General features: G+C 46.3%; 1 protein-coding gene across 1 annotated transcript in view; it reads right to left on the bottom strand.

The window, feature by feature from the left end:
• MYO1D (myosin ID) overlaps positions 1 to 14,695 on the bottom strand; it is a 169,651-nt gene that overhangs the window by 65,211 nt on the left and 89,745 nt on the right. Inside the window, exons 18-20 of the mRNA XM_071450741.1 lie at positions 12,695 to 12,839; positions 12,191 to 12,295; positions 4,195 to 4,308 (exon numbers count right to left, since the gene is read on the bottom strand). Coding sequence (XP_071306842.1) covers positions 4,195 to 4,308; positions 12,191 to 12,295; positions 12,695 to 12,839 — 364 coding nt within the window. The remainder of the gene's footprint in view (positions 1 to 4,194; positions 4,309 to 12,190; positions 12,296 to 12,694; positions 12,840 to 14,695) is intronic.

The following is a 14,695-nucleotide window of genomic DNA, read 5'->3' as shown; positions in this document are numbered from 1 at the left end:
CTTTGCCAGGGTTAAATCTGAGAGAAATACAAATGGAGTGGCTTTGTAGGTTTAGATTGGATATTAGGAAAAAATCCTTCCCTGTGAGGGTGGGCAGGCCCTGGCACAGAGTGCCCAGAGCAGCTGGGGCTGCCCCTGGATCCCTGGAAGTTTCCAAGGCCAGGTTGGACACTGGGACAGTGGAAGGTGTCCCTGCCATGGCACTGGGTGGGCTTTAAGATCCCTTCCAATCCAAATTCAATCCCATTGTTCTGTGAAATGTTTTGTCTATAAAGCAAAGGCACCCCAAATTCTCCTCCTCTCCCCTTCCTACAGCTCAGGGGGCTCTGGATCCACCAGCAGGATCAGTGCCCACCCCAGTCCCAGGGCAGGAGGGGCAGGTACAGGGAGAGGCTGTGAGCAGAGCTGGAATTTTACACCACAGAATCTACCAAAGCTTGGTTTAATCAAATTTCCATCCTGGAATGTTACCTTGACAACTGTATGGGTCAGCAGAGGATCTGCTGGACCCACCCCTCCTGTGCCAAGCACTCCAGCACCCCTGGAATCTCAAGGGCTCCTGCTCAGGTCAAAGAAACTGGCTGTGGTAGTTACTGAGGGGAATAACTGCACATCTACCCATAAAACTGATTTATAACTGCAGAAATGGGAGAATTCTCAGAGCAAGAGACCTCTCTGCACAGACCATTAACTGCTCTTGTCCTGAGGAGCTCCAAACAGCCACATGAGCAACACAGAGCCAAGATACAGCCAAAAATACAACATAGAGCCAAAATACAGCCAAAATACAACATAGAGCCAAAATATAGCCAAAAATACAACATAGAGCCAAAATACAGCCAAAATACAACACAGAGCCAAAATATAGCCAAAAATACAACATAGAGCCAAAATACAGCCAAAAATACAACACAGAGGCAAAATACAGCCAATACTGAGCAAAAATACAGCCAAAAATACAACATAGAGCCAAAATACAGCCAAAATACAACCTAGAGCCAAAATACAGCCAAAATACAACCTAGAGCCAAAATACAGCCAATACTGAGCCAAAATACAGCCAAAATACAACACAGAGCCAAAATACAGCCAGTACTGAGCCAAAATACAGCCAAAATACAACAGAGTCAAAATACAGCCAGTACTGAGCAAAAATACAACACAGAGCCAAAATACAGCCAGTACTGAGCCAAAATACAGCCAAAATACAACCTAGAGCCAAAATACAGCCAATAATGAGCCAAAATACAGCCAAAATACAACATAGAGCCAAAAATACAACACAGAGCCTAAATACAATGAATACTGAGCCAAAATACAGCCAAAATAGCCAACACAGAATCACCACAGAGCCTGCCCTAGGGCTCTCTGTAGGAATGGATATTCTGTTTTTAACACATCTTTTATTGGTGAAAAAGCAACAATTATTGACATTTCTTAGTAATATTATTTCTGAAATTTCTTTCTGAAATTGTACCTGACTTGCTGAGCTCTCATTTTTAAGGCATTAAGGATTACAGAGGGAAATGTTCAGGTGACAAACGATCTGGTTTTGTGCTGCTGTAAATGTACAATCTGCACCTTTACACCCATCAGGCACACAGGTAAAACAGACATTGTCCTAAACCTGTGACAAACACAGATTTATCCCTCATTAATCCTGCACTCAGTGAATTTCAGTGACCTGGACACTCTGGTTAAGGTAAAGGTGGAGAAACCAATAGTGAGAAATCCTGACAGACAAAACCCTGCCTTGCCCACATCACCACAAAACACCTGTGAGGGAACACCTGGAAAATCAGGTGTGGAAAACCCCTCTGCTAAAAGGCTGGGAGTGTGGGGGTGTCTGAGCTCTGCTGGGAGCCTGGGGGTGTTTGCACCCTGATTTTCACCAGGATGGGGGTGTTTGCACCAGGCTGCGATTGTCTGCACCCTGATTTTCACCAGGATGGGGGTGTTTTAACCAGACTGGGGATGTTTGCACCCTGATTTTCACCAGGATGGGGGTGTTTTAACCAGACTGGGGATGTTTTCACCAGGTTGGGGGTGTTTTAACTAGACTGGGGATGTTTGCACCCTGATTTTCACCAGGCTGCGGGTGTTTGCACCAGGCTGGGGGTGTTTGTACCCTGTTGTTCACCAGACTGAGGGTGTTTGCACCAGGCCATGGGTGTTTGCATCCTGGTTTTCACCAGGCTGGGGTTCTCTGCACCCTGATTTTCACCTGGCTGGGGGTGTTTGCATCAAGCTGAGGGGGTCTGCACCCTGTTGTTCACCAGGCTGGGGGTATTTGTAGCCTGGTTTTCACCAGACTGAGGGTGTTTTCACCAGACTGAGGGTGTTTTCACCAGGCTGGGGGGGTTTGTACCCTGTTTTTTACCAGGCTGGGGGTGTTTGCATCAAGCTGAGGGGGTTTGCACCCTGGTTTTCACCAGGCTGGAGGGGAGTTCACCAGGCTGGGGGTGTTTGCACCCTGTTGTTCACCAGACTGAGGGTGTTTTCACCAGGCTGGGGGTGTTTGCATCCTGGTTTTCACCAGGCTGGGTTTGTCTGCACCCTGTTTTTTACCAGGCTGGGGGTGTTTTCACCAGGCTGGGTTTGTCTGCACCCTGTTTTTCACCATTCTGGGGGTTTTTCACCAGGCTGGGGATGTTTGCATCAAGCTGAGGGGGTTTGCACCCTGTTGTTCACCAGACTGAGGGTGTTTTCACCAGGCTGGGGGTGTTTGCATCCTGGTTTTCACCAGGCTGGAGGTGTTTGCACCCTGTTGTTCACCAGGCTGGGGGGTTTTCACCAAGCTGGGGGTGTTGTTCACCAGGCTGGGGATGTTTGCACCAGGCTGAGGGGTTTGCACCCTGGTTTTCACCAGGCTGGGGGTGTTTGCACTCTGTTGTTCACCAGGCTGGGGGTGTTTGCATCCTGGTTTTCACCAGGCTGGGTTTGTCTGCACCCTGTTTTTCACCAGGCTGGGGATATTTGCACCAGGCTGGGGATGTTTGCATCAGGCTGGAGGTGTCTGCACCCTGTTGTTCACCAGGCTGGGGGTGTCTGCACCCCGGTTTCCACGGGCACACAGCCCCTGGCACACAGCAGGTTGTGCTGCCAGCCCCTCAGAGCACAGAGACACCAGTGCTGGGCCAGAACAGCAGCCAGGAAAGCAGCTGCTCAGGGCAGCTTCCTTTCAAAACAAGAGCACTGCCATGGAGACACTGCCTGCTGCAGCCAGCATTCCTACTGGGAGTAGCTACTCCATGGATACTCTGTGCTGGGTGCCCAGCAAGGAGGGCAGGAGGAGACTCTAAACCCAACATTATGGATGCAGCCTGAGCTAATCATCCCCTCCACATCTGCAGATGAGATTTCACCCTCACCCTAATCCCATCTCAGCCCTCCCAGCAGTACAGAAATGCCAGGTTTGTCATTTCTCCAAATGCAAACATCCCAGAAAATCTGTGCAGGGCATTTCCCAGCAGCCAGGCAGGCTCTGGAGGCTGGAGATAACCAGAGCACCCCAGGCTGAGGGAGACTCAGCTGAATCCCTGCTCCAGGATGATGGGGAGCAAAGCTGAGGTGCTGCCCACCCCTTCCATCCCTGCTAATCCACTGCCTGGCAGCTCCACCCTGCTACCCCAAGGCCAGACCTGACTGTAATTCTGAGTTTAGCTTTGGTAAGATTTACATTAAACATGAACAAATAGAAAAAAATCTAAATAAATAAATTCAAGCACAACCTGAAGGATCAGACAAGCCCTCAGAGACACAGGAACAGTGGCATAAGCTGCTGTGAAATGGCAACCCCTGCCAGGGCCAGGATCCTGCACACAGCAAAGCAAACTGATACAGGGAGGGAGCAGAGAACTGTAAGAGGCAGTTTGGGGTTTAGCTTTTATTTTATGCACCAAAATTAAAAGCTAATATGATCACAGAATCATAAAACCATGGAATATCCTGAGTTGGAAGGGACCCACCAGGATCACCCAGTCCAACCCCTGGTCCTGCCCAGGACACCCCAAGAATCCCTCCCTGTTGCTTTGGTGCTGCAATAACTGCACTGTAACTGTTATAAAGACATTAAATATATCAGGAACTGCAAGCCAAAGACTTTTTCCATGTTATGGACAAGAAAATGGAGCTACAGAGTAAAGACACTGCCCTGAAAGAGCCCCAGCTGAGGATCCCCAGGGCTGTACTCACGTTGTAGAGGGGGATGGTCTTCATCACCTTGTACTGCTTCATGGGGTCCATCTTGTACAGGTGTCTGTCAGTGATGAAAATGGCCCTGTCCTCCACCTTGTTAAAGCGATTCACCTGCACAGAAACACCTTGTAAGTCCCACTGACCTCTGCAGGAACACAGGGAATGAAACTGGGCAGTGCCAAGTGCCAAACTCACTCAAAAATGCCCCAAACTTGTACAAAAATACCCCAAACTCACACAACAAACACCCTAAACTCACAAACAGCCAAAAGTCACATAAAAATACCCCAAACTCACACAAAAATACCTGAAACTCACACAAAAATACCCCAAAGTCACACAACAAACACCCTAAACTCACTAACAGCCAAAAGTCATACAAAAATACCTGAAACTCACACAAAAATACCCCAAACTCACACAAAAATACCCCAAAGTCACACAACAAACACCCTAAACTCACAAACAGCCAAAAGTCACACGAAAATACCCCAAACTCACATAAAAATACCTGAAACTCACACAAAAATACCCCAAACATGTACAAAAATATCCCAAGTCACACAACAAACACCCTAAACTCACAAACAGCCAAAATTCACACAAAAATACTCCAGACTTGCACAAAAATACCCCAAACTCACACAAAATAACCCCAAACCCACACAGCTCCTAAACAGGTTTTCTCCTTGGACCTTGGAGCACTGAAAAGGGAACATGGTCCCTGTAATCCCATTATACAAAAGAGACAGAGGAGCAACATTCCCAGTCATCCAGCAGAGCTGTGGCACCCTGGGAAATTCCAGTTTTCACCCAAACCAAGGCCAGAGGCTTCCCTCAGGCACAATCAAGCCCTGTCAAGTGGAGCTCAGGCTGTTGTCCCCACATTGCCAAGGAGCTTTGGGAACCCCAAATGGAGAATCCCTGCCCTGGCACAGCCCAGACCTGAGGCTTTGGACCATCCTTGGTCTGTGCCCTGTCCCTCCATCCCTTGTCCCCAGTCCCTTTCCAGCTCTCCTGGAGCCCCTTTAGGCCTGGAAGGGGCTCTGAGCTCTCCCTGGAGCTCCACCTCATCCAGGCTGGTGGATGCCCCTCAGCAATAAACACTCACCAGGCAGGATGCAAAGGTTTGCTGGAAATGTCTAAGAAAGTAGGACACAAAGTAGAAATTGTTTTTCACTGAGGCAAAACCAGAGTCATGGTTGTATCACAGTCACTGAGATATTTATTAATCAACTGAGAAGGGGAGACAAGGGTAAGACGTGAGGAGGATGAACATAAATAGGATTTTCCAGGGTGAAATCAGGAGACAACGGGAGAACTTAAATATCCTCAGTCAGGAGGCAGCAGAGTGACAAAGTTCAGAGCAGATAAAGGCAAAAAAATGCAAATTGGAGAGCTCTGTGACAGCTTTACATTAACGGCACTGACTCAGAAAAAGCAACCGAGGATGATTTCAGACAGCTCTGGAGAGATCTTGGCACAGAGACATGAGGCAGCTCAGAAAAAGCAGAATGTTGGCACAGGCAAGGAATAACATGGGAATAATGTCCTGGGAGCCATGGTTCACCTGGAACAGCCTGTGAAGGACCAGGGTGCTGAGTGTGAAGGAGAATCTGGTGCTTCAGAGAAGGTGAAGAACATGATTGAGGGCCTGGGAATCTCACAGGAAGAGATGCTGAGTAACCAGGATTATTTTAGGAAGCAGATGAATGGGAGAAAAAAGCCTAAAGGCTATGAAACACTGAATGGCCCTGAGAAAGTAGGTTAGGAGTGCCTGGTGCCACATGTTGGGTGCTGGAGCAGAGCAGCACCGGTTCCTCAGCCAGGATTTGGGGAAGCTCTGGGCTCTCCACACTCCAGGTCCTGGGAGCTGAACCAAAGTCCAGTCCCTGGAGCTGGATCTGCCCCTCAGAGCTCAGATCAAAGCTCAGATCAATCAAGAAATTGATTTTTTGTGATTTGTTTGCAGAGTCTGACACAGTGAACACTGCCTGGGCACTGCCGTGACCCTGCCTGGCTGCTGTCCCACCCCCAGCCCCTGGTGACAAAGGGAGCAGATTTCTGGTGCTGTGACACCAGAGCCACCCCAGGGCAGGAGGCCCTGTGGCTGCTGCCTGGGAAGCAGAGATGGGAAGCAGAAATGAGAAGCACACTCAGATTTCACAGCCAGAAAGGCTGGAAAAGCCCTCTGAGATCACCAAGTCCAATTGTTCCTCCAGCACTGCCAAGGCTGCCACTGACCCCTGTCCCCAGGGATGGGGACTTCACCACTGCCCTGAGCAGCTGTGCCAATGCCTGATCACTCTTTTTGTGAAGAAATTTTCCCAATATCCATCTTAAATCTCCCCTGGCCCAGCCTGAGGCCGTTCCCTCTGCTCCTGTCCCTGTTCCCTGGAGCACAGCCCGGCCCCCCCGGCTGTGCCCTCCTGGCAGGAGCTGTGCAGAGCCACAAGGGCCCCTGAGCCTCCTTTGCTCCAGGCTCAGCCCCTGCCCAGCTCCCTCAGCCCCTCCTGGGGCTCCAGACCCTGCCCAGCTCCCTCAGCCTCTCCTGAGGCTCCAGACCCTGCCCTGGACACCCCCAGCCCCTCCAGGTCCTTCTCACCATGAGGTGCCCAGAGCTGACCCCAGGACTCAGGGGACAGTCACTGCCCTGCTCCTGCTGCCACACCATTTCTGATCCAAACCAGGTGTCCTTGGCCTCTGGCACACCTGGATTAACCCTCAGCCCCTGCTGATATATTTTGAAATACCCCAAAGCTGTATTCCAAGCCAATATTGTGGAATATTGTGGGAGTTCTACAGGCATGGTTTGAATCCCACTATTTTCTCATGGCTCCCTGCTGGATTTAGTATTAAAATTCAGCTAAAGAAATGTACCAAAGGAGAGGCCCAGCAGCTCATCTCACCTGAGGAGCAAAATCTCATGTCATTCCAGCTTTTTCCAAGCAGAGGAGGCTCCAGGTGCCTCGTGCACCTACAGTGCATTTGTGTAAATAATACCTGCTGTGAATTAAAGTACAAACTGTCCCACTGGGGAGCAGGCACAGAAGGGACTCACACAAATTTGCACTCACAAATTTGCAGTCAAAATTGCACTCACAGTGCAAATACCACTATTGGCCTTGTAGGAGTAAGGACAGGCCTTCTGTTTTCAGCTACAGCTCATTCCCTCCTGGGGAACAGCCCTTCCCAGCATTGTGTTCTCTGCACCTTCTGGGCATTCTGTATTTATATCTTGTTGATCCAAATGTGAATCAGTCCTAATTTAGCTTCCTGACAAGCTCGTGGGGGAAATGAAGATCTGGCAAAGAGCTGAAAAATCTTCAAGGAAGTTTTTCAAGTTTCTGTCAGTGGCTTCTGGACACTGCAGGGCAGAGGCCTTTGAAAGAGATGATCCTGTCAAAGGAGCTTGGTGCCACAAGTGACAAGTGGGAAGAAAAACCTTATTCTAAAGAAAATGGAGAGAGAGAGATGTTTCCTAGGTGATCCAACAAAATCTGGAGGTTTGCATGAAATATGCATTTGGTTTCTCCTAAGGCAAAAATCTTGAAAATTTCCTTTGAAAAAGTGAAGAGCAGCACAATGCTCAGAAAAGATGGATTTTTCCATAGGCAGGAATGACCCGTTTCTACCTGTGCCTACTGCAGGGAAGCAAGCACACAGCTCATTCCCCTCCCCTCAGCAAGGCTTCAAAGCCTTTCCCAGCCCTCCTGTAAAAACTGCTCCAAACAGAGCCCCCCATTATTATTCAGCTCAAGCTGCTGAAATTGGGCCCCCACACAGGCAAAGAAAACTTTACCAGCAGCTCAAAACTTGGAGAGCAGTTCCTGGAATAAATTTACTATTTGGAGTTAAAACCACAAAATTATTGAGGCTGGAAAAGCCCTCCCAGCCCATCAAGTCCAACCTGTGCCCAATCCCCACCTTGTCACCAGCCCAGAGCACTGAGTGCCACATCCAGGTGCTCCTTGGGCACCTGCAGGGATGGGGACTCCAACACCTCCCTGGGCAGCCCCTGCCAAGGCCTGACCACCCTTTCCAGGAAGTTCTTCCTGATCTAGAATCTTCTAAATTCTTCCTGAAGAATTCATTAGATCAATGTCAGTCATCATTAAAGTTAAAAAGTTAAAAACATTCTGTGTCAATGAATTTAATGAGCCAATATCTGACAGGTCACAGGGGCTGCTCTACCCATAAATGTGTTTAAATAGGTGAGCTCTGGGCTCCACCTCTGTCTGCTCAAGCTGCTCAGTATTTTTGCTTTTAATGTGTTTTCTGTGCAAGGAAAGAAGTGCATTAGACTGAATATTTCCAAAAGCTGACACCTGAACTTGCTGTTGACACTTAACAACTGTTTCACATGTGGTTTGGTGACTCAGTAGCTGAAGGAAGCCACAGAGGAAGGCTGATGCTGCTTCAGAAATAAAACATGCAGCCCAGCTCACCAAAGTGCCCTTTAACACCTTCCCACCAACAGCTTCTTGTGTCAGGGAAGAGCAGGAGCAGCACAGTTTTTGTTCAGGAATCCTCAAATAAGCTGAATCATGAAAACACAGCACGGATGAACTCGAGCAGCCTTTTTTTGTCAATTGCTGCTTTGTTCAGGAGAATTATTTAAGGGAAGCAATGAAATCACCTGATAATTACAATTTCATTTCTATAATTCACTCTGCAGGCCCCTGTTAAAGCTTCACGTGAGTGAATTTTCAGCAGAGATCAAACACAACCTGCAAACCCACAGGAACCAGGTTTAACATGAGAGATGTGACAAATGTGCCCTGAGCACTGGGCCAGGCTGCACGTGCCAGCACCACGTGCCACCCTGGGCCAATAAGGTTTGGTAATGTGGGAAATGGATTTACAGGCAATATTTGTTATATATAAAAAACAAAATTTATATTATATTATATTATATTATATTATATTATATTATATTATATTATATTAATTAGTATTTTTATATATGATATATAAAACACATATTATAATATACAATATATAATACATATTATATATATACATATATGAAGGTATATATATACACCTTCATAAAACTAAAAATAAAATAAAAATTTTTAAAACACCTCTCAGTTACCCCATCTCTAAATCAAAAAAAAACCCCATAATCCAACAGGTAGGACATAGGGAAGTCAAGGCTAAAGAGAAGAAACCTGATGATTCATTTAAAAATGTATTTGTTAAAAATTCAAAGGGAAGAATGCAGCAATGAGGAGAGATTCCCCCTGGCCCAGCACTGAGGGTCACCCAGGGACTGCCCTTACTCTGGGCTAAGAGGCAGGATGCCAAAACTTGTATTTCTGACAAGAGAAAGACTTTGATTTTAAAGAGCTTAGGATGGAAATGGTTTCCTGGGAAGGGCAAAGGCTGTTCCCAGCTGTGCTCCTGCAGTCAGAGCAGAGTCACTCCTGCCCAACAGCTCTCACCTCTGCTCAGTACATCCAGAAACCTGACCTGAGGAAGTGCCTTGCTTGGAAAGGGAAATGCTAAATTCTCAAATGTCAAATCCTTCTCCTGTTAACCTTCCCATTTCAGCAGTGTTTGTGTTCATTGCTCTGCTCCCTTGGACATTTCCTGTCTGTACAAGCAGAAGACAAACGGTTCCCTGAGGAAGGAGCCATACCCCAGCATGGCTTTGGATGGGAGAGTTTGCTTTTGTGACATGGAGATGCTCTGGAATCACCAGGCTTACACATCCATGAGATGGCACAGTGCAGCCCTGCCCTCAGTAGTGCTGGGATCATGGAATCATGGAGTGGTTTGTGTTTGGAGGGACCTTAGAGACCACCCAGTGCCACCCCTGCCATGGCAGGGACACTTTCCACTGTCCCAGGCTGCTCCAAGCCCCTTCCAGCCTGGCCTTGGACTCTTCCAGAGACGGGAAATTCTGATGGCTCCAAAGCCATGCCAGGGATCCCTAACTCAGCAGGCCAGCAGGGGATCTGGACTGTGGCATTCACATTCTCTGAACAGAGAGCCATCATTCTCTCTCTCAGGGTTTTTCCTGGAGAAGCACAGAGAGAAAAAGAGGAAAACAATTCTTATCTCTGCTTGCTGCTCCTGTTGTTTTTGCACACGTGTTATGGAGATTGTTTACCTGAAGTGATTTGTCAGTTGGATTTTGCTGAGGATTGTTTTGTTTCCTTGGCCAATTGGGGAAAAATTGAGCCAAATTTTCCTTGGGCCAATTGGGGAAAATTGTGTCCTGACTGTCAGGAGTTCAAGCATGAGTTTTCTTCAGTATTCTTTAATACTCTTTGTAGTACAGCATCTTTCATATAGTGTAGTATCATGTAATATTATATAGTTTAATAAAGCAATTGTTCAGCCTTCTGAACCAGTGGAGTCAGCTGCCAATCATTCCCTACATTGGGACACCCTGATTTTACAATACAAGTCCTACCTCTCTGTGAAAAGAAAGCAACAATTTAACCTTTCAAAAGTTAAAAGAAATTACAAGATAATTTAAAACCCATATGGCTGCAAGGCTATAACCCTGCAATATTTGTGATTTCAGCTGAGCTGAAATGCACCCACAGCTTTAAAGCTTTGCCTCTGAGAGCACTGAAAGCTTTTCAGGCTCAGGAGAAATCCACTTTATGATGGGTAACACCTATTCCATCCCCATTCTGCTTCTACTATTGAAGTGCTGGCATCTCAGTGCAACAAACCCACAAAAACTGGATTTTTCCAGCACAGTCACAGTACAGAAACATGGCATGCTCAGAGATTCCTCCATACACCAAAACCAACAAATGCTGCTCTGACCCTTGTCTGATGACAGGATGAACAGGATGAAATGTGGATCTGTGCTTCAGGAATCTGCTTTGCCCTGTGCTTGCACAGGAGATTGTCCTTGAGAGCAGGACCAGGAGCAAAAGAAACACAAGGATGTGAAGGCTGGAGAGCTGCATAACAATGAACCAGATAAAACTCCCACACTGTGTCCATCACACACAGACCCCAGTGATGCCATCACCATCATTCCATCACATCTCTAAGAACTGAATATTGTCCTTTCTACAGTCATCCCAGTTTAGCCAGAAGCTGCAACTGGAATCAGTTCATTAAATGAGTTAGAAGAGGAATTATTTTGATTTCAGCCTAACCTGAAAAAAGCCAGGGGAAATTCTGCATTTCTCTGTCCCTCAGGGAGGTTCAGCCCAAGAGCTGTGAGGTTGTAAAGAGGAAGTTTGGATTCAGACTGGCTGGCTCCTCCCTTAATTCTGTGAACCCCATCCTCACAGAGAACGTGGTCACAGCAACACCAAACTCCACTGAGATAATTTTGCTTGGAAAGCAAGAAGAGATTTCTATTTTTATGAACACAAATCACTGTTGAATAAACAATACAACTCACTGCCACTTGCAAAGTTTTATTAGAAAGTGAGATTTTGTGCTGCAGCATGAATTGTCTAGATCTGCAGAATCAGAAGGAATAACTGTGCTTGTGGGGACCAACTGCAGTATTTACAAATAAAAAGAATATACAGCTTCTTAAAAACACCTGAACACCCACAGCACTCACCTGCCACTGAAATTGAGTTTGTCTGTTGGCTTTGTAAAATTAAAAATATCCTTCCCTGACAGATATTTCCAACCAGCATCATTAGGACCTACCCACAACAATAAACAAGTCTGTTTTTTTAATTAGCTGTTTAAACCTTCCAACCAAGTTAACAAAAAACCCAATTCTGCTACAAAAAAACCATCAGACACAACCCAGTTATGCAGAAGGAACTGATTTTATCATGAAATCATGGGATGGTTTGGGTTGAAGGGTTCTTAAAGACCATTCAGTCCCAGCACTCTGCATGGGCAGGGCCTCAACAGTTGACACGATGAAGCCCCAGCAGCCACCCAACCTTGCTCCACCCAGAAATCCCTGATGCAGCTCCTTGGAAGTGCTCTGAAGTGCTGTGCCAGCACCCCAGGGTCACCTCCTGGTCCCTGGACACCCCAGCCCCGTTACCTTGCGCACGTGGCAGGAGAAGAGGATGTTCATGTACTTGTCCTTGCGCTTCAGCTCGTTGGCCACGGGGGTGAAGGAGCCTGAGCTCTGGGGGCTGTCTGGTTTCTGGAAAAGCAGAGACAGGCTCAGAACATGGCTCCCTCCACCCTTCTGTGCTTTGGGAAACCAAACCTTGACACACCAAAATGCTCCAAGGGAGGATGGAGTAAAGGGAAGCAATCAAATCTGCCTAGAGAGAATTTCTTTCAGTCTCTGTGTTTTCCATTCTACCCAGCATTTCAGTCTCCCAGTGAAGTCTGGCTCTGCCCATTTGCAGAGACAGCTGATGGCACTGCTTTAGTGCTGCTCAGGATTCACAAAAATCTCTCCTAGTGCAGTGGAAGTCAAGATTTTGAACCCACATGAACAGAGGAAACATCTAAGTACTTCCCCTCCCAATAAACCAACGCTCATTTTCCAGAATTTTCCCCTTCCAGCCCCCTGAGCCCAGATCCCTTCACTCACCAGTGCGATGTAGTTGCCCTGCCAGGCTCTCTGGAGGCCAATGTCAGCCCTGTGGCCCTTCAGCAGCTCCATGGCAGCCACCTTGGCCCTGAGCTGAGGCAGCACCTCTGGGGGAACGCTCCGGATCAGCTCGGCCGCTCTCCACCTGCCACCAAAGCAAGAGCAAGGTCTGCCTCAGCCTGGAGCTCGCCAGGAAGGACTCCTGCTGCCAGAGCAGCACCACAAGGACACCTCAGAGTCCTGCCCAGGCACTCCCCAAGCTGCAAAGGTCAGCTGATGTTTTAAAGTCATGTATTGTATTATATTATATTATATTGTATTGTATTATATCATATTGTATCATATCGTATCATATTGTATCATATAATATAATATTTAAAATACATATTCATATATATTAGTATTTTATATATATAATATATAAAACACATATTATAATATACAATATATTAAAATATATAATATATAAAATATATATATATATATGAAGGTATATATAAATACCTTCACAATTGTATTGCATCGTATTGTATAATAAATATAATATAATATAATATAATATAATATAATATAATATAATATAATATAATTTGAATATATATTCATACATATTAGTATTTTATGTATATAATATATAAAACACATTATAATATAGAATATATTAAAAATATATAATATATATAATATATATACATATATGAAGGTATATATAGATACCTTCACAAAAGGTATTTATATATAAATACCCGTCACTACCCATCCCACACCCACAAGTCAACCACTGGTGCATCTGTTGGCAATCAAATGTGTGCAAGGCCATTTTTGGGCTCATTTACAGCACCATTCTCCTCTAACAGCTGAATTTGGCCCCTCAGTTCCAAGTGCACAATGGAACAGGGCAGGGCAGCCCATGCATTGCCCCACACCACACCCCAGCCTTCAGCAGCAGCAGAACTCAAGGGTTAAAGCTGTAAAAAGGCTTTTTAGCAGCTAAAATTCTGTAGTTCTGATAACCAAGCTAATTCTGAAAGCAGGACTCTCTCCCCAGCCAGGCTGTGGGTGGATGGATGTCTCTCCTGAAAGAGACAGCTGGAGAAAATAACAGAGCTGACTTGATCTAGAGCTGCTGGAACTGCCCTGCAAGCTGATGGCTGGACAGGAGGTCTCTGAAAGCCCCTCCAGCCAACATTTCTCTCATTCAGCCACTTTCAGAAGTCATCATTTCTCAAACTGGAATTGTAAGTACTTTGCCTACAGCTTCCCAGAGGAAAAAAATCACCAGCCTTTAGATACTGGGAGTTTAATGAAGGTACAAACACCAGTTCTGCAAACAGAACATGGGTGACAAGGGGAACATCACTCATTTTACTGCACAAAAACACTGGGTTACTGCAAGAAATCTTGAGGAAATCCAGAAGATTCTTTTTCTCCTCCCCCCCATCCAATAGCAGCTGCTCCTTCTTTTCAAAACCAACCAGAAAGGGGCCAAGGAAGGAAACACAATGTTTATCACAATGGAACAACCTGGTCTGGGGGAAGGTGCCCTTGTCCATGGCATGGGTGGGACTGGATGGGCTTTAAGATCTAAACCACGCTGGGGCTCTGTGATTCAACAATAAATCTTTGGATCAGAATTATCTGCCTGGTCAAGGGCATGAAGCCAGTGACACCCAAATCATGTCCTTCAGCCAGATGTCCCTGGGACTGATGTCTTGTGAAGGCTGACCTAAAACAGAGACTGGACAGAGCTAAAGAATAAATAGGGATTTATTAGGAGGCCTCAATGGATCCACTTTGGGCAGCACAAGAGCCCAGCCAGGGCTGCACCCCAGGTGAACCCAAAATAGTCATAAAATACCCCATCAGTCATGAGGTCTCACAATTTTATAAGTTTTGGTCTATTAGCATATTAGAGTTAATTGTCCAATTACAGCTTTAGGTTATGCAGTCCCATCCTTGTTTTTCTCTCTTCAGCCCACATTGTTTATGCTCTTGGGCCTG

Source organism: Agelaius tricolor, unplaced genomic scaffold (assembly GCF_023055355.1).
Source record: "Agelaius tricolor isolate 1412-34295 unplaced genomic scaffold, bAgeTri1.0.p SCAF_31, whole genome shotgun sequence".
Classification (NCBI taxonomy): Eukaryota; Metazoa; Chordata; class Aves; order Passeriformes; family Icteridae; genus Agelaius; species Agelaius tricolor.
This window is presented reverse-complemented; position numbering and strand designations above follow the sequence as displayed.